Below are 20461 nucleotides of genomic sequence, written 5' to 3' on the forward strand. Positions count from 1 at the left end.
GGCCAGAAACATCCATCTGCAGCTGACTCACCACAGTCGTGACCTATTTCTACGTGGATTACAACGTGGCTATCATTCGTGTTGCAGCTCAACAATGTTCAGCAAAAGAGGAATAGGTTATGTTTCATGACCCTAATTTTATAAATTACATGCATACTTCTATATACGCAGAGATGTGTCTGCAAGGAAGGCCTAAGGGATGGGATTCCAGGTGTTTGTTTGTCTTCTCTATACAGTGTCTTCAGTTGTTTGTGGGGTTTTTTTTTGGTTTTTTGTTTTTTTTTTTTGTTTTGTTTTTGTTTTTGCAATGGATATATAATTTTTACTAATGGGGAATAAACTATGTGTGCTGGCTAGTTTTATGTCAACTTGATACAAGCTAGGTCATCAGAAAGGAGGGAGCCTCAGCTGAGAGAATGCCTCTAGACTGGACTATAGGCAAGCCTGTAGGGCATTTTTGTATTTATTGACTGACAGGGAGGGCCCAGCCCATTGTGGATGATGCCCTGGACAGGTGGCCCTGGGTTCTATAAGAAAACAGGCTGAGCAAGTCATGGTGAGCAAGCCAGTAAGCAGCACCCCTCCATGGCCTCTGTATCAGCTAGTGCCTCCAGGTTTCTGCCCTGTTTGAGTTCCTACCCTGACTCCCTACAGTGATATAGAAGTGTGCCAATAAACCCTTTTATCCCCTGCTTTGCTTTTGGTTATGGTGGTTTTTTGTTTGTTTGTTTTGAGACAAGTTTCTCTGTATTGCTTTGGAGCCTGTCCTGGAACTCGCTCTGTAAACCAGGCTGCCCTTGAACTCAGAGATCTGCCTGCCTCTGCCTTTTTTTTTTTTTTTTTTTTTTTGGTGGTCATGGTGTTTTATCATAGCAATAGTTGCTGGGAGCATCAAGGTCCTTGTGCCACAGAAAGCACCAGGAAAACCAGGAAGTTAAACACATAGGTTTGTCTTTTCAAGGGAAAAGGTGTATTAACAGGGAATGGAGATGGCTAGTAGCCTGGTGATTTGTGCTATCTGCAGGGCCAGGCCATACCAAGCTCGCATAACCAGGACTGGAGATACCTAATAGTCCAGGTGGCCTTTGCATTATCTGTCCCCAAGCTCCCACAACCAGGACTGAAAGCGGCTAAGAACTCAAATGACCTCTGTGCTACCTATAAACACACTGGATCCTCCCCCTAGGCCATCAGGATAACACAGGTAGCCTGTTTCTAGAACAGGGAAGAAGTGACATGTACTTTGAGAAGAGTTTTGGTGTAATTATGTCTCCTAGTGCACAGGGTACTGTGTTACACCGGGAAACTTTTTTCAAATTGTGCTATACTTAACTATGCCAACAATATATCTATCTATATCTACCTATCTATATCTATATCTATATCTATATCTATATATATATATATGTATATATATATAGAGAGAGAGAGAGCCTGGGGTCAAACTCTAGAAGTTTCAACCAACACTGCATTTCCTTCTTGATTCATGCTGGCTGTGGTGTTTGCAGAGACGCCCCCACCCCCCCAGTCAGAGCAAACCTGACTAGGATGCTGTGAAAGGAAAAATCAGGTCTACAATGTGATCATGGTTGGTACCATTATATACTGCTACACAGTACTTCTATGCAATCTTACATAGTGCATCCTGTGCCTGCACAGTTTCTTTATGAGCCTCCTCTGCATAGGAATTGCCTCCCCATTATGAGCACCCTTACCACAGGCACATTTGTTACAACCGATGAACCTACATCCACACTTCTCACCACAGTTACATAGATTCACTCAGTGCTCTTAATTCCGTGGATCTGGACCATGTATTCATGGTTATGGCAAAGTACTTTCCCTGTCTTAAGTCCTAAAGAATCTGTGCTCTGGCTAGCCATATTTTTTTTTTAAACAGTCATGCCATTGCCAGAATATCACAAAATCTGGTATCATATAACATATAACCCTATCAAGATTGACTTTTTTCACCAAGTGAGATGCATGTTCTGTTTTCATGGTGTGACACATCCATCGCTCAATTAGTGCCCTATGGTCTGGCTGTACCATGCTCATTTTTCACCTTCTGGAGAACATCTTGGTGGCGTCCAAGTCTGCATAATTCTAAACAAAGTAAAGCTGCTACAAGCATCTACACGCAGGTTTTGGGGCTGGAGTCATTTTCAGCTCCTTTGCTCAACCTCTACTTTACGGGTAAAGCAACTATGTATCGAAGAGGCAAGGTTACTAACCAACAGCCTTAATGCCCGCAGGCGGCAGCTGGGGCTGGAGAGTAAAGCAACAATGTATCGAAGAGGCAAGGTTACTAACCAGCAGCCTTAATGCCCGCAGGCGGCAGCTGGGGCTGGAGAGTAAAGCAACAATGTATGGAAGAGGCAAGGTTGCTAACCAGCAGCCTTAATGCCCGCAGTCGGCAGCTGGGGCTGGAGAGTAAAGCAACAATGTATCGAAGAGGCAAGGTTGCTAACCAGCAGCCTCAATGCTTGCAGGCAGCAGCTAGGGTGTGGAGATCCATCATAACCTGCCCCTCAGAGCAGCATTCCCACTTCGTCCTGATTCCCCTCCTCCTGGAGGCCAAGGGTAGGATTCATTTTGAATTGGCAGGGTGGGGGTGAGGGTGGGGTGGGGCTGGGCTAAAGGATTGGAGGTCAGAAGTGCTTTTTCTTCTGCTCCAGCAGGAAGTAGCCCTCTGCACCCTGCTCCTGGTGGCATCAGGATGGACGGGGGCTCCCAGCCCCAGCTGCCTGGCAGAATGGCACCAGTACAGCCACTCCTCAGCTGTGGATCAGCCAGAGGCCCTTGGAACGCTAGGAGGTGGATATAACTAGAGTCATCTTGGGTGAGAATTTGAACTTGGAGCCTGCCTGGATATGAGATGTCAGAACAGTTCCTCTTAGTTACGTTGAGAAGTCGTTTAGTCTCGATTTCCTTGTCTGAAAAATTGAAGTAATCGCTTTCTTGTTGGAAATTTTTCTGAAAAATTAGAAGTTTAGATAAAGCATCCGATGGTGCCTGATATTTAGTAGGAGCTCAAAAAGCAGCAGCAACAGCTGTATACCCAGATTTTGGTTGATGCTGTATGCAATTAACACTAGCCAAGAGCTTTTGTATATCCCAGTATGTAGTATATGCTGGGCTTGAACTCATAATCCCCCTGGTGCAGCCTCCTCTGGGCTGACATTGAAGGCATGTGTTACCATGCCCAGCTCTAGCCAAGATTTTCTTGATTTGTAGGTCCTCTTCTGCTGAATTGAGGAGGCCAGAACCATTCGACAAGGCTCCCACTTATTTACAGAAGGCTAACTGCCACTTCTGCCTGTGGCTGGTCCAAAGGAGCAAGGCAGATGGATGGAAGAACTCTTCTTCCAGACGAGTAGGGAGGAAGATGTGTTGCCATGACCAGGCTGGGGATCTGCAGGCCACAGCCAAAAACCAACACAGCCTATACATCTCTCATACTCCTGGTTAAAATCCAAATGAGATCAGCAACAGGAGGAGGGGTCAGACAGCCAGTTTGGGGCACCTGCCTCTCAGCCTTTCCAGGGAGGGAGCCTGAGGCCCTAGCCTCTTGTGTACAGAAGGCAGACCACCCCCAACAAGGCCACTATATACCCCAAACACATAGAAAAGCAGCCGGCAGAAGAGCAGCTCTGTATCTGAGAGACACTGCCCCTGACCATGCCCCAGACTGACTCGGCTGCTCAGTGGCTATGTAAAACGGAAGGGATGGTGGACTTTGTGGATGCAGGCCTTGTAGGTCAAGCTCCAGGAGAGAATGAGCTGGGGAAGTGGGGTGCATTTGGGGAGCCTGTGAGAATTGAGGCACAAACAAGTGATCCGAAGACAACTCCAAGACCTATGGTGGCCACTATCTGCCCGTGACCCCGTTTTGCTAGGGTGGGGCTGGGTGAGGCTGACATGTAGAGTCTTTCTTAAGGAACCTTTTTGCATGAAAAAAAAAAAAAAAGGTGAATGATCTCCTGGGTTGTTGCTCAGCAGATATTAAAACAGCTATCTGGGGCAACTGTGGTGGTGCAAACCTATAATCCCACACTTGGCAGGAAGGCAGAGAGTGGAGGCCAGCCCTGGGCTACATGGTAATCCAGCCAGCCTTGGCTACAGTAAGGCCTTGTCTCAAAACAACAAACAAAAAGCCAGATCTCAATATTCCCTGGGACATTGTCCTCTACATTTGACATCTCAGGTACTAACTACCCATGGCGAGCCTCTTGCCACATCCCCAGGCATGTGGGATGTGTCTCCTGTCCCTTTGTCCCAGATACACATTGGATACACATTGTTGACCTGGTAGAGGCTGGCTTCCCAGGCAGGCATGCAGAGGCATGGTCGTGCCCCATGCCGTGGGTGTGAGTGCTTATGGGTGAATGGGTGTGGGTGGGTGTGCCTCTCAGCCAGCACATTCGTCAGCTATCACCAACCCAACTACATGTCCCCAGACTGACACCACCAACGAAGAGGGCAGGAACAACATCAGGCCAGGCTGGAGATGGGGGGTGGTTGGGGTGGGCTAAGAAAGGGGCGACCACTCAGCTCACAAATTCAGACAGAGGGGTGCAGAAAGCAGGAGGGATGATACAGGGGCATCCAACCTCCAGCACGTGTCAGTGACTTGGGAGCAGAGGGGCCACGGGCCACCTTGTCCACATTCCAGTTCCATGCCCCTTTACTATTTGAGAGTGTTCTACCCCGAAGCATGCCTCCTGTCTTGTGTGTGTGTGCAATTATAAACAAGTTTAGTAGAGGAGAATGGTTTTCAGGGATTCGGGCTTCTACTGTAGACAGCTCTAACTGTTAGGAGAATGCTAACTCTCTCTCCCATCCCCTGATATTTGTCTGTATTTTTTGGACACTTCCAACATTCATAACAGTTACACAGATTCAACTATAAGGCTCACGAGCTGTCTAAAGTTGGGCCCAGCTTCTGCTCAGTGGTAGTGTGCCGGGCTCAGTTCACAGACTAAAGTAGAACAGGTAAATCAATCCATAATGGAGTCAGTCCTGTCACTGTCGCGAAACTGTTTTCAACTTTAATCTCCTAGTGGACTGTAAGTGTATTTATATTTCTCACATGCGATGTTTCCTAATGGTGCAGTGTGTGCCTTAAAGAGACATGTCCCATCCACTGGTCTCTCTACCCTGCGGCATCACGGCCTCATGAAGGACACCGTAGCTGACAGAGGGGATTAGATGTGGTAATGGAGTGCAGACAAGTAAGGGAGGTTGTAGGCCCTGCTGTACAGTAAGAAGCAATGGACTCTGGGAGGGAAGAGACCGTGTCCACGAAGGGGGGCGGGAGGGGCGTGTCTTGGTGAGCGAGACAAATGGATCTCATTTATCATGCACTCATGAAGGTGGAGACTGGTCATCAGGACAGCACACCTGAAGGCCCACATTGTGTTTATAGTGTGGTCAAGCAGAGACAAGTGCATTGATACACTTGTTTTTTGAACAAGACACCTTCAGTGTGCACCCATCAGGACACGCACACTCGAGAGGGATAGATATGAAAACCTTTCATCCTGTTCTGCCCCTGTATTTCGAACCTGCCTCCTTCCCTCGGCAATGTGCGCATGTGTTTACCGGCAGCCTACCGCAGACCAAGCCTGTTGCAGAGGGCAACCAGTGACATCCAGAGATTCTGTGTAACAGGAAGAAGTGTCTGAAAAGGTCTCAGAGAGAGAGCTCGAGAGAACAAAGCAAAGAATTCAATACAGACACATCCTGCTTGGGCTGTCACACAAAAGGAGAGATCCAGTTACCACAGCACTTTGAAAAGAAAATATTTTCAACCACGATAGACACATTTAAAGGACCAGGTAAAAAGGGGACCAGTGTGTGGTCCCCGGAACCAGTGTGGTGCCACTTGAAGGGTTCTCAGCCTGCTGGTGGCAAACCTGGCTTCCAACCTGGGGGGGGGGTCGAATGATCCTTTCGTAGGGGTCGCCTAAGACCATCAGAAAACATCAGCATTTACGTTCCAACGCACAACAGTAGCAAAATTACTACAGTTATGAAGGAGGAACAAGAGTAATTTTAGATTGGAGGACCCCACACCCGGGGAGCTATCTTAAAGGGCCGCAGCATTAGGAGGGTTGAGAAAAGGTCATTTTGTCCTACTTTGTCTTTTTTCTTTCTTTCTTTCTTTTCTAAAGCAGACACTATTTCTGAGGGGGAACAAACAGTAGCCCAGCCTCCTGGTCACCTGGAGTACATTTTGTGGTAGTGACCCACTGACCTCAGCCAAGTAGGCTTGATTCGAAAGGAACCTTGTCTGCTCCACGTGGCCCGCGGGACACCAAAGGAGGCAGGTACAAATGTTCATGTAGGAGAACATGGAGACACATGTGCATTTGTATGTCCGCCTAGCCCGAGAGCCAGAGGGTCACCCGTGGCCAGGAGCCCACAGGGTCTGCTTTGTGGGACAACCAAGCTACTACATCCAACTGGTTTTTCAGGGCTGCTTTTACGTCCCTTACACCCAAAGTGCAGATTGCCAGAGGGCACAGCGACTTCTACAGTGGAAAGCAAAGTAAATAAATGACACCTGTGGCCAGCCTCTGCTGGGGACAAAAGCGTCCTTGCAGCTGCATCACTGTAGCCAGAGGCTTCTGGGGACACCAGGCCTGCTCCTCTGTGGTCCCACCCACCCGCAGTGCTTCAAATGACTAATTTGCTGCATGGTGACAAGCTTGCTCAGCTTCTGGAGCTGCGCCACGGGCCTGCCCAGCTCTGCCCGTTTCTCCTCTGGTGTGGTTAACCCACAGACAGGGATGTTTCTAGAGAAGATGCCCTGTTTTGTGTCCCTCTACTGCCCTGGCAACCTTCAAATGCTATGCGCCTTCCCACACAGACATCCACTCTGGCTCGTAAGCAAAGGAAGAGTGGACAGCCATGTTGGAGGCTTATCCAGAGTGCCTGTCTGAGAACAGTAGTGACTGGAGTGCCAGAGGATAGGCCTCACTTGGAAAAACTGAAGCCCGGGAAAGTCACTTGTGACAGAAAGGCCTGACAGGCAGGAAGGGCAAGTCCACCTGAATCCTCATCTGTTTTCTCTAATGCCACAGCCCAGTTGCCTGTCAAGCCCTGTGAAGAAGGCAGAGGTATCCCAGAAGTCCACACACAGCCCCTACATCTTTAGGGCCCCTCCTTCTCCCCTCCCGCAACAGTCAAGTGGGAACCCGGACAAAATGAAGCCGGTGTGCCGTGGGCATCACATTGGCTCTGAACTTCATGCTGCCATGATAAGCCTGCACGATTTTTACTCAGTCAATAATTCGCTGGACTGAATAGCAAAGGAATGAGGAAGTGTGTGTGTGTGTGTGTGTGTGTGTTTGAGAGAGAGAGAGAGAGCTCATTGAAATCAAGAAACCCAGTAGTCATCTTTTTTCTTAGTACAGAGTATGTATTTGGCTGCTGACAAGGATAAATAGATTTCCCATTTCTCAAAAGGTAAAGCCTTAACCAGAAAAATTATCTGTCATGGTGAAGACCATTTTAAAAAAAATTTCTTTTTTTGATTCTAAAACTTTGGTTCAGATGTGACACTTGGTTTTAGTTCCATCTCTAAGATATGTTATGACTACCCGGAATCCCTCCTTATTTCTGGATGTGTTGGGAAAGGCAACCCACTGAAAGGAAACAGTTGTACATCACTGTAAGAGCAGAAGCCAGTGGCACAGGGTTCCAGCCCTGGCTACAAGGCAATGACCCTTCCTCCTCTGTTCTGCCGCACTGCAAAAAGACTAATTCTTCTGCATTCCATCTCCATACAGGGGTCTGGAGCGTGTGAAAGACAGTAAAAATGAATATAAATGTTTCTGGTCTTCTGCAGACAATACCACGACAGTATAAGATGCTGGAGAAAAAACGCCACCCAGTGGAAACAGCCCTGGCTAGAAAGCAATGCCTCAGATCTGTCCCTAGGCCCTGGGCTGCCACTTATGGAGCCTTTGTTGGCCCCAGGACATAGAGGGTGAGCAAACAAGCAGTGATAACAGGTCACTGTTAGTGTCCCTCCTGTCCCTCTTCCATCCTCCCCTGTCCCTCTGTCCTTTCCCAGCTAAGGACTATACGCACCCTAATTTGTGATCAGGAAAGGAAATGGGTGGCCAGTCACTGCCTGAGGGTACACTTCTTCCAGAAGCTTCCACTGGGCAGCTCCCAGCCCTGCTCTCCATTCTCACTTTCACTAATGGTGCAGGTGAGAAGCTCTGCCCAGGACCCACTGTTCCTACCAGGTCTCCGCTTGGCTTCACAAAGTCTGGTGCCCTACAAGTTACAAGACAGGCAGAGTGGAAGACAGCAGCCCTCGAAGGCACGGGGTTCTGCTGGATCAGGAAGCCAGGTCCCAATGGCTACCCAGTCCTAATTCACAGTCCTGTTAAAACCCAAACAGGGCCTCTGGCCCCAGATGACTATGCCCATCCGGTGCGCCTGCAACTCAGTCAGGCGAGGTGACAGCACCCAAGGCTCATTCTCTGCAGAGTCAGGGGGACCAGGCAATGGCACCAAGTTCAGTAGTAAGGGCCTGGCTGACTGGAGGATCCCACATCCCTTTCCGTGAGAAAAGCCACTAGGTAGAGACCTGGGAACCCCAATACCCATTTCCCTCTGGTCTGGAGCATCCCCAGATGAAGAGGCAGGGACCTACCATGAGCCAGCGCCTTGCAGCAGAGCCTCTGTGGGGTCTGGAGCTTTTCTGACAACTCCTGGCTCCTCGGGAGCCGTTGGAAGAGCCGCTGTAGACACACAGCAACTGTGCTGAAGCAGGCGGCCACCACCTCCCCGTCGGGGCCCTCCCTCATCCTAAGATGTCTGCAGATCAATAGCTCTTCTCTAGGCCTGGCGTCAAGGGATGGTGCCAAGAGAGGGAGTTGCTGGCTCTGCGGAGGGCTCTAGGCTTTCTGTGACCAGAATAGGTACCTGAGACCTCATGGATGTCTCCTCCTCCTCTGCCGAGACCCTGTCCCTGCCACCTCCTCCAATGGAAAACTTTCTATTCCTGGGCTTTTAGCTAGATAAGATAAAAGTGCCCCCACCAAACAGGCTGCAGGAGAGCCTGCCCCAGCCTCCCTCCTCACTCACGCCTGCGAGTCTGAAAAAAGAAAATCAATGTCTTCAAAGTTCCAACCAAAGTCATCCGTTACCCCATACCACGTGCCCGGCCTGGGAGCTCGTTAATGGATTGCTTTGGGGTGGGTGGGTTAATAATGCCTCATCAGCTGAATATCGGGCTCCTGAGGGACAACCCAAAGCTAATTCATATTGCTGAATTCATATTGCTCAGCAGAGCTGGGAGGGGGCTGTGAGGAGGTCAAGAGCATTTATCTTAGACCAGATACCCGGGGAGAGGAGAGACAGGCGGAAAGATGTGATCCTGTGAGCTACAGGGGATGGGAAAGCAAAGGAGAAAATAATGGTCTCCCATTTAAGGACAGAAATGTCTCCTTGGCCTAAAAATGGGGTTCACAGGCTCTCCCTGACTCAAAAGTAGCCAGCCTCGTGGGACAGTGTCTGAAAACCCTGCTTGCTGTCCAGGCCAAGCCAGAGAGCTGGGATCAGGGCGGCAGCAGCCTTCTGGGAAAGCCACCAGACCCACCCTCAGGCTTCACCAGCCGGAGCCAGGGAAAGAGGCCTTGTCCTATAGTCAGAAAGCACACACTTCATAAGATGGGTGGAATCACTGTGGTCACCCTGTACCAGGCCTGGTGGCAGGCACTGGACTCCAGATGTCCCCAACGGAGTCCCAGAGTCCCAAACAGCCATCAGGTCCTGGCTCTTTGTGTTCTCAGCTCCCCCAAAGTCGAACAGGATGCTGTAGGCCAAAGGCCATACCCTTTGACCTACTCAAAGAAGAAGATATTCACTATGCACCTTAAGAAGCTGCCCCTCAGCTGACTTCCTCACGGAAGTCCAACCCTCCTGTCCTGGAGCCTCCATACTCAGTATAGATGCAATGGCAGCACGTGGCTGCAAATCCTCATGTAATATAGAAACACAATGCCACGTGCTTGTAATCCCAGCTGCCCAGGAGGCTGGGGCAGGAGGACCAGAGTTCAAAGCCAGCCCAGGCAATTAAGCAAGGTCCTATCTTACAGGGGTGTGGCTCAGTGGTAGAATAGTTGATGAACATTCTGAAATCAATCTTTATTAACTCCAAGATTTTTTGTTTCACAGGTTTTGAGCTTGTTGGCTCAAACAAACAAACAAACAAAACACAACCCTTGTTTTATGTCTCCTCGTGGTCTTATTGTCACTTTGTGTTTTGTCTATTATAATCTGGGAGTCTGTGTTCTCTCTTCTGAAGCCTGCCTCATTCTGTTCTTTGGTCATTTTTGTTTGACTTGAAGAAGAACGCACAGAATTCAACCATCTTTGTATATTTTCAGGACAATGCATCTTTCTCCATCCTTAAAAGGGAAGGACAGCATGGGATAAGTACTCCTTCAGTCGAGCCTCCTTAATCCAGGGCCTATCAGGGTTTCCACTCATAGGGAAGGGCTGCCCCTTTGCTGTCCTGAGATACCATCAAGTGCTGCTGTGCATAGATATGTGGAAGGGGCTAAATATAGCCGTCACGTGTGGGGACAATCATTCTATACCGCAGAAAAGAGAGGTGACTTGGGTGACACTTGGGAAACTTTTTAAGAGCTATCTTGGGAACGACTGGAGAGTTTTTAGCCAGTATTTGGATGGTGTGTACTGACTTTAATATGACTCTTGAAGGGCCACCTTCCTCAGGCCTGAACGTTGACCACTTTTCTCACACATGTCCTAGTCTGTTTGAGTGGCCTGCTAGCGTGTCAAGCAGCCTCTGTACCAGAAAAAGCCTGTGAGTCCAAGTTCTGAGATGACACCTGGAACCGTCAAGCGAGAGGTGGTGGCGCCAAGGCCCTCTGGTGCTCTGAGCTGCTGCCTGGAGCATCTAGGAACTGGCTCGGGCCAGCAGAGGTGAGGACAGCATTCCCAAGACTGCCCTAGGAAAGAAGGGTACCCAGAGGCTGGGAACGTTTTGATATTCATGAAAGGGGCCGACCTCCCTCTTGGCTCTAGGATGGACCGGCATCACTTGTCTTTCCTAGGCAGAGTTGGTTTTGTTTTCCTGTTTTCAGTGTTTCGGGAGAAATCTGGGGCCCACACAAGTGGTGTGCTCTAGAATCTCCATCCCTGATCCTTTGGGAATAAGACAGGTATTCTACAGCATGGAGGTATATCACCTGTAGCGGGGGTTGTCCATGATGACCTCTGCCCCTACTGTCCAAGCTTGGGCTGAGGGTCTCTCTCCATGCTGAAAAGACAGTCCAGCCAAGGGTAAGCAGAACCTGAAGCAACAGCCTTCCCCGTCTTCCAGGTTTGGGGTAAGAGATGGCCTCCCGTCAAACACCTACTTACATAAAAAGGGCTTGCTTTCAAAACGCTCATCACTAGAGCAGACATTCCATGAGAGCACTCTGCGCTCTCGAGTTACAGCAGGGACCTGTGGCTGAACAAGGCGGCATAAAGGCTTTCTGAGTTTTTTAATACTTTCCACTGCTGCAGAAAGGACATAATTATTACAACAGAAGCCACCAAACCTCCAGCCTCTTCTGGGCTTGGATGGAAAACAGTCCAGATGAATGAGGGAGGCAGGCTGCAGACCCGCTGCCTGGGGTTCAAGCCAGAGGTCTGCATAGCAGACCTGGTTTACTCTCCAGTCCTTATCCAACCCTTCTCTGCCCCAGCTGTCTCCCCTAGGATTCTGTGTGTCCACACCCACCCCATACACATACGTATGTATGTCCATAACTACCCTATACACACACCTATGCGTGTCCATACCCACTCCACACACACACACACACACACACCTATCTGTGTCCATACCCATTCCACATACATGCCTGTGTGTCCATACCCACTCCACACACACCTATGCGTGTCCATACCCACTCCACACACACACACACACACACACACACACACACACCTATCTGTGTCCATACCCATTCTACACATATGCCTGTGTGTCCATACCCACTTCACACACACACACCTATGTGTGTCTATACCCACTTCACACACACACCTATGTGTGTCCATACCCACTCCACACACACACACCTATGTGTATCCACACCCACTCCACACACATGCCTACGGCCACAGATGTTCTGGGAATGGAAGGACACTCATTTCTTCTACTCTAAAATGTAAAGATCTTATGATTTGCACATGACAAAGACCAACTTAGGAACTAAAAGGGAAGACAGGCTGTGCAAGCCAACTCTCACCTACCCGGGCACTGATGGAAACTGCAGCTTACATGTGGCTCACCCTCCCCTTTTTTTCTTAAACCCCCCCATAGCTATTATTAGTAATAATGTTTTGGATATTTTAACATTCACTGACAGAGAGACTTAAGAAAACTTAATAAACTATGTGGCCAATGATGCTAGTTCAGAAGGCGGAGTTAGGTTCTGGATCATCCTATAGAAGCCACTCTTCATCTGCGACAGCCGCTGTTAAGTCTCAGCCCTGCCTACCTCACAGCAGAACACAGGGCCCAACCCAGGCTGAATATGAAAATACTTCAGACACAGCCAGGTGCAGCTCAAGTCGGCTCCCTTCTGGACTTCTCTGCCACTGTCTCTACCACAGGTGAGTATTTCCATTTTCATGGGTTCGCAGAGCAACATACACCACAGCTCAGTAAACTCAGCCATGACATCGTCCCAGGGCCAACACGGCAGACAGTCTGAACAGATCTAAGCTGTCCTTTCGCAGGGCTCTTGGTTTCTGGGTGTGCACTGTAGTGCCCTTGCCTCGGGGGTGAAGTTCTGTAACTCAAGGCCTTGCACAGGTTCAGCAAGGAGTCTCCCCAACCCCTTCAGAAGAACTTTTTAAAAAACCACAAACAGTGCTCAGCTTTTAGACCTGCCTGTTATGAGCCTGTTTCATTATGTGTGTGCTCATATGTGTACATGTGCACGTGTGTCCATGTTTCTGTGTACACAGGAACATACAGAAGCCAAAGAACAATCTTGGGTATCATTCCTAACAAGCCAGCCACCTTCGCCTTCTGGTGTGTATGAAGACAGAGCACTCGGTACATAAACTACCTACTAATTCTTTGGGGAAACCCCACAAATGTGTGCCCCTGTGCCCAGCTTTCTATGTGGGTTCAATGATCAGCTCTGATCATGCTTGTCGAGCATGTACTTCATTATACTTAGCTATCTCTCCAGCTCCCAAGTTTTCATTTTTTTCTCCAGCCAACAGACACTGAAGACCTGCAAATGTGTCTGTTCAGGAAGCAGGGAGTTGGGGATAGCAGAAGGAAGATGGTGGCACAGAGGTCTTCTACCAGAGAGTAAATATGACCCAGCCTCTTATGATCTCAGGCGAGTGTCAGACTTAGCCACCATCCACCTGACCAATGACACATGGGAAGGAACAGTCTAAATGTCGATCAGCGCCCTCTGACAAGTCCTCTGTGCAATGCCACCTTGTACTTTTCCTGATGTTCTCAACTGCAGTCAAGGCAGTGGATATAGGTAGGAGCGTCCTGAAGAAAACACTTGACACTTCAACTTCCGGTGGTCACCCAGACCCCCTGAGCCACAGCCCATCATTCCACACTGAGTACGTGCCATGGTCCCAAGGGGCACCTTGATGTACTTTCTTCTTCCCCTCACTGAAGTGCAAGGAGATACAACTTGTTTCCCAGTGGATGTATCTCATGAACTTCCTCGACTCCAGGAACCACAAACAGGCTGGAACAGGCCCAGCGTAGGCATGCTGGCCACCTCTACCAATTACCACATCAGGAAGAGGTCTTGAGGTCTACCAGACCCCTCCCATGTCTCCTCAGCATAGTGTGTGCTTCAGAGAAGACCCACCTGTCACTGGTAGAGGTCTGAGATAAGAAACCCTCGGCCTCGGTGTGAGGTTCATAGGACTATTATTCCCAGGACAGACTTTAACACACTAAACCAGTGCCGCCAGGAAAAGTAGCCTGTGCTGGACCCGACATCATTGTCTTGCCTCCTCCTCTCCCCAAAGTCCCAAGTCTGGCTGTGCTCCCCTCTCAACCCTGAGCTCCTAATGAGAACATGGAGAGAGATGCTTGCCAGCATGCCTGGAAAAAACCCGAATATGACTAAATACAAAACCATCTCCTCAGCCAGGGCTAGCCTCTGCAGAGTCAGCTGCCGCCCGCACTTCCTGACCCAGTAGCTGGAACAGACCCTGCGGGAGGGGTGGGTGGCTCCAGACCTCTGGGAGGGCAGAGGTAGCCTGTGGTCAGCCCTTTGTACAGACCAGGATCTGCCAGCAGCGGGCAAGAGGTGCCTGGCCCTGACTGAAGTCAGGAACAAGAGCAGCAGGACCAGGGTGTTTACATGCCTTGTGCACCCACAACTACTCGCTCTCCAAAGAACCCTCACCCTGCTGTCTCTGGAATGCGAACAGGAAGGGCTTGAGATGTTTATAGGTCCATCACCAGCCTTAATAATACCCCAGGCAGGGCAAGAGAAGCAAGCAGCCGCTGTCTATGGGAAACTGAGGGGTGAGTATGGAGGGTCAGAGAGACCCCTGGGTGTTTGCCCCTGGGTCCAAGGTTGGCAAACATGCTGAGGGCTAAGATGGCCTCAAAGCCTCGCGGGCCTGTCACAATGAGCTCTACCTGAGAGGCCCTTGCAAGCAGGTTGGCCAAGAAAGCCCCCGGCAGGTGAATGCTTGGCAGAAACACCCCCACATTCCAGCCTCGTGAGGTTATTTTGGGGTGAGTGTGACAGCAAGCATGAAAATGAGGCTCTCGAGAGCTGGCATGGTGAGCTGTCCTGTGTGTGTTCCCAGACCTCGGCTGGCCTGGCCCAAGCTTTACCAGGGCAGACTCCCTGGGATGGGACTCACCCTGCCAGCCAGGCACAGTCCTTTGGGCTGGCTGAGTCTGTTTTCCTTGTCACTCAGGGCTTTCCTGCCAAGCTTGGCACTAGCTGAGTCAAGCGTGAGCTTGGAGAAAGGGAAAAGATCCCAGCCCCAGACCTCATCAATTCCCTGCCATCTAATAACTCGCAGCTTCGCCACACACACACACACACACACACACACACACACACACACACACACACACACCACACATTCATTACCAAGTCTAATTAGGCTGCGGACAAGTGGCATTAATCATTTTTGACTATACCTGGAATTCAAGCCCCCATACTCCATAATCATAAAATTTCACGCCCTGATGGATGGGGGCTGGGACTGGCCCACATTAATCCCTTTACTGTCATCTTTTGAGAAAATGGGAAGGGTAGAAAAGGAAAACTAGGGATGCAGGGCTGGAGGGTACAGAGTACAACCATTGCCCTCTCCCTATCTTTTAGCACATGCTCCAAAAAAGGCCTTTCCTAAGACTTTAATTAGAGCCAGGAGAGAAAACTGGGCATTTCCTTGTTACCCTTAACAACAAAACATCAATTTTGGTGCCTAATTTTCTCAGCTTCCCAAACAAAATATGGGTTCAAGCAAGGGAGACCATCAGCTACATGTTCCAGCACAAACAGCCCCCAAGTGCCCAGGGTAAACACAGGGGCCACCAGCACAACAAAGGGTCCTTTGCCAAGATGCTTCCTATGGAGACCTTTGTCTGTCACAGCGGGATGGGGATGGGGGCAGTGGCCAAAGTCAGGGTCTTCTTGCAAAGAGCTCCCAATAGAATCAGTAGCTCCAAGGTCATAGAGGATAGTGAAACCCAGCCATTAATACTGCAACAGTAACTACAGAAATCACATAAAGCACCCTGGATGTACCACAGCTCTCATGAATAAGGTCACAGAGCCCCTCCCTAGGAAGCTGGCAGCAAACATGAGGTTCTCACATTGTAATCAAAGTCCACCACTGGAGGGGAGGTTAGGGGACTAAGCCCGGGAGACCCTTTTCTCAAGCCCATCATTTCAATCACTTTACACTCATGGACCTTTCCAGGAGCCAACCTGGGGCACCCACATGTTAGCAGCTTCCACCGGAAGTCTCTCCTCCCTGGCTGACAATTAAGACTCGGTTTCCCCAACTGCCAGACCATTCCCTGGCCCAGGATGGTTCACACACCCACTCAAATGAGACAAATGGCAGAGGGCCATCTTTATGTGCTTTCTACACACGAAAGGGCAGGAGGCAGCTGGAGAAATTCCCAGATTATTTGCTGCCGACTTCTCTGGGAATGCTGGTGCTAAGTGCCTAACAACCACCACCCCACCCAAAAACAAAGTATTGGGGTTCAGTCTCCTCTCAACTTCTGCTCTTGTCCTCTGTGTGTATTCACACCAAACCCGTTGGATTTCCTTCTCCATCTGACAAATTTGATTTTGGGTGTGCCTGGGTTACACATTTGTTGGAAGCCAGAGGTCAACATAGAGTCTCTCCATGACTGCTTTTTTTTTTTTTTTTTTTTTTTTTTTTTTTGAGACAGGGTCTCTCATTGAACTTGGAGTTTATCAATACAGCTAGACTGGCTGGCCAGCAAGCTGTCCTCTCTCCCCATAATGGCTTCCAAGTGAGCACTGTAGGGCCAGGCTTTTTATGTGAGTGCTGGGGGACCCAACTCACGTCCTTGCACAACAAGTACTTTATCAACCATGCAGTCCTTCCAGCCCTCAGACTTAACCCTGAGAGTCAGCATTAGCTCTGAACTTTTCCTCTTGGCAAATCCAGTGTTAACCAGCGCTGCTACAGACCTTGAAATGGGACTAGGCTTAAGCTAGGCAAGGCCATACTCTTAACACTTCCCTTAATTGGAAGCCCATTTGCCAACTGGGCTCCCACCCAGCATCAGCCCCCTGAACAGGAAGATGTCAATCACAGGCACACTGCCCGGTGAGACTTAACAGTGTAGATAAGCATCCATTTGCAACCAGCACTTACAGAAGCCAGGCATGGCCGCTCTGCTGGTTGAAAGTGCTACTCGGAAAGAGACTCTTCAGGCCGGTACACGAGTCTCAGCCACGGGACTGTGGTTTAATCACAGCTGACTTCCATCTGAGATGCTAGGCAGGGATGTCATTTCTAAAGGACATTTCATACCCGGACTTCCAAGATGTACTATCCACTTCCCCCTTTTCAACTCAACAACCAAGCAAAGCTTGAAAACTGTATTCAAAGGCTTAGGAGGTGTAGTAAGCCCCAGCTAGCCATTAAAGCTCTTAAAATGGGAGGAGATAATAGTAACATTTATATCTAATTAGATGTCCATTGTGCACCCTGCCAACCACTTTTATAATCAGCTATGTGTATATGATTAATACATTGAACCCTCACATTAACACGATGCAGTAGATAAGATCATTACCCCAGTTTTTAAAGACAAATGAATGCAACTTGGAGGTGTGGGGGCACATAGAGATTAAGTGGCAGTTCGGATTCAAAGGTTCCAGTTTGAAGAGTGTGTGTGTGTGTGTGTGTTGTAGGTTACACTGGCTGGCCGGCAAGGCCCAGAAATCTGCCTGTCTCCACCCCCTGCCCAGTGTTGAGATTACAAGCACGTGCAGGCCACCAAGCCTGCCTTTATTTTCTTCCCGTGGTTCTGGGGATCAATTTCAGGCCCTCCTGCTTACTTTGCCAGCTCCCCCGGTTCCAGGATTACCTTTTAGAAGTTCCTTTTGTGACCTGTGCTTTTCAAAGTGAAAATCAAGCAAACCAACCCTCTCAGGGACCTAGACTTCAGCGTGACACCAGATGCCTGTGAGTCTGCCCGCACACCAAACATTTCTCAACTTGCTCCCGGTCAGCCAAACACTCATAGTTAAATATTAAAAAACAACAGAGAATCTTTTCAATGGCTTCTTGACTCCGGTTCTGCTGCCTCTGTAGTGATCAGACATCTCTGGCTGGTATAAAACCAGCCACGCAGGATTATGGGAGCCCAAGAAAGTGAAAGGACCTCAATAATTCGCAGGTCTGAGGCCTTGTCCGTGGTCTCCATTTTCCAACTGCTGGAAACTATTTAGGGACTGAGCAAGGGAAACAATTCCAATGTGGTTAAAGAGGGTGCTCGTTTAGTCGTGGAGGGATGCTTGCTTCCCCACACGGAAACCAGCCAGCACATCACCACTGCTAACCAGAAGAATACCGCAAACTTGGTGTAGAATGGATGTTCCCCAACGTTTAAATGCAAGCAAGAATTACAGCAAGCATATCCCCCCCCCCCCCCGCCGTTACAATGCAGCTTCTGGAATTTGAGCATAAGTAAACCCATTACAGTGAAGGCACTGTCTCCTTCCCTGTGTACAGGGTCAGTGGGACGGGCAAAGGCAGCCAGAGCATGGAAGAAAACACCGGCAGCTTGTCCAAAGGCAATGCACTAGATTCTTCAGCAGTTAAGCAGCATCTACAAGGGACGGCAGCAGCTGCACACGCAGCACAGGCACAGGACTCTACGGGCTAAGCTCTCTCCTGAACAGACAGCAGATCCGGGAGGTCTCATATGGAAAAACAACACCCACTTTCCCCTTGCTCTCAGTCCAGGCAGCAGCTGGGGGACCGGCTGTGGTAGGGCTAGCTGCTGCTGTCCAGCAATGCAGTCTGAGGGAGGCACAGGCTGCTAGGGAAGAAGGACCTTCACCAAAAGACCTGTTAGCTACCATACTCCATTTCACAGATGACTGCTGGAAGCTGGCACCATGCTGTGCATTTGACATGTTTAAAGTAGCTGCATAATAAACACATGGCTATGACCATCCTCAGCGACACATGCTAAAGGAACGCACACAGTCTCACCATTGGAGAGAGGTAAGGTAAGCCCTAAAAGAAAGAATGCAGACTCGCTCACAAACTCTCTGCATTGGTGCCCAGTGTTTCAGTCAGGATTGAGAGAAGCCTGGCTGGCAACTGGGAATGTCCAAGCAGGGAGCTTAGTAACTTGCTGCTAGAAGATTAGTTCAGGGGCCCAGGAGAAGGAAGAGGCGGGACTCAGCCAAACACCGAAGCCGAGGAAAGTATAAGGGGCTGAGGAGCCAGGTGTGGACAGCAGGTGTGGACAGCAGAACCGGCCTCAGGTGCAGGTGACCTTGGCATCTTCCAACCTCACAGCCTGTTTCCATTCAAAGCCTAACTAGGCAACCCGTGCCAACAGCTCCCCTAGGAGGAAAAGCCTGAGCATTTGCCAGAGGAGACCAACAAGCCGTTTCCCCATTAACTCTAATAAGAAAGGGTCAAATACTCACATCGCTATCAGTATCACTACCCAATCCTAAAAATTTACAACTAAAGGAAGACGAGGGTGTGTGGACCACAACTGAATGACCTTGCAGCGAGCCATCAATCCCAACCTACAAGCTTGCCTGCATGCATGCATGGAGAGAAGACGGGGGGGGGGGGGGGTAGGGGGAGCATCTGAAGGTGCATAACCTTACAGCATAACCACATCTGCTTAGCTGGCAGCCACTAAAGGCCACCAGGCAGTGGACAGCAGCTGTCTCCAAAGGTTACCTTCTTAAAGTTCGGGTCTGTCACAAAAGGCAATGCCTCCTCTCCCAGGCTCACAGCCCTTCTTCACCAGGCGCACCCCGCACCGCCCACCCCCTGCCCTGCCCTGCCCTGCCCTCACTCACTAGCGCAGCGCAGCGCCTGCCGCAGCACCTCTCGTCCGCACAGGTCACACCAGCCCGGGCCGCCCCGCAGTGCCAGTTCCTCGAAACGGTGCCCCTCGCCTCTCTCGGCTTGGACGCGGGGATCCTGCGGCTGCTCGAAGATGCTCCGCACGTCGCGGGGTCGGTGCGACCCAGGCCGCCGCCGCAGTCTCTGCTGCAGACCGGGCCGGACAGGGCGAGCGGGTCGGCAGTCCCGGGGCGTGGGCTCGGGGTCCCCACGGGCGGCCCTCCGGCCCCCGCGTCGCTCTGACGCCCCGGACGCGGGGACCGGGGCCGCGGGGATGCAGCGGCGGGGCCGGCCGGGCGGCGGTGGCTCCGTGCCGCCCAGGCTCTGCAGGTACCGCGGCGGCTCGGGCTCTAAGAGCAGCGGGTAGGGACGCTGTCCGATGGCCGGGGACGCCATGCTCCAGGCCGCTGGCAGCCGCGGCTCCGGTGCTTGGCGGACAGAAGGGGCGGCCCCGGCCGCGCGCGGCTTTAAAGGGCCCGCAGCCCGAGGGCGGGGCGGGGCGGAGCCCTCGGAGAGGCCGGAAGGGCGACACGCGCGACTGCGGGCCCGAGCCGCGTGGATTCAGGGGCGACTCCGCGACCTGGGCAGAGACGATCAGAGGGGCTTCTCCAGGCTCCGGGGTCCCCGCCTCTAACCCTGCCTGGTCCCCTCTGGGCGTCGCCCACTCCCAAACCTGAGCAGGGCCGGGCGCAGGTGGGAGGGGAGGGCTTTGGAACCCTGGAGCGGCCCGTGGTGGCGGTGGTGGGGGGGAGCTGGCCCGCGCCCCCAGCCCAGCCTGGGGTCCGTAAGGCGCACCGCGGATGCT

The 20461-nt window shown here is 50.7% G+C and overlaps 1 protein-coding gene across 1 annotated transcript in view; it reads right to left on the reverse strand.

The window, feature by feature from the left end:
• The window catches only part of Rassf5 (Ras association domain family member 5), a 59060-nt gene extending 38994 nt beyond the window's left edge, over window positions 1-20066 (reverse strand). The window contains exon 1 of the mRNA XM_051203967.1: window positions 19611-20066. Coding sequence (XP_051059924.1) covers window positions 19611-20052 — 442 coding nt within the window. The 5' untranslated portion in view covers window positions 20053-20066. The remainder of the gene's footprint in view (window positions 1-19610) is intronic.
• Window positions 20067-20461: the final 395 nt, after the last annotated feature.

This window comes from Phodopus roborovskii, unplaced genomic scaffold, assembly GCF_943737965.1.
Source record: "Phodopus roborovskii unplaced genomic scaffold, PHOROB, whole genome shotgun sequence".
NCBI lineage: Eukaryota > Metazoa > Chordata > Mammalia > Rodentia > Cricetidae > Phodopus > Phodopus roborovskii.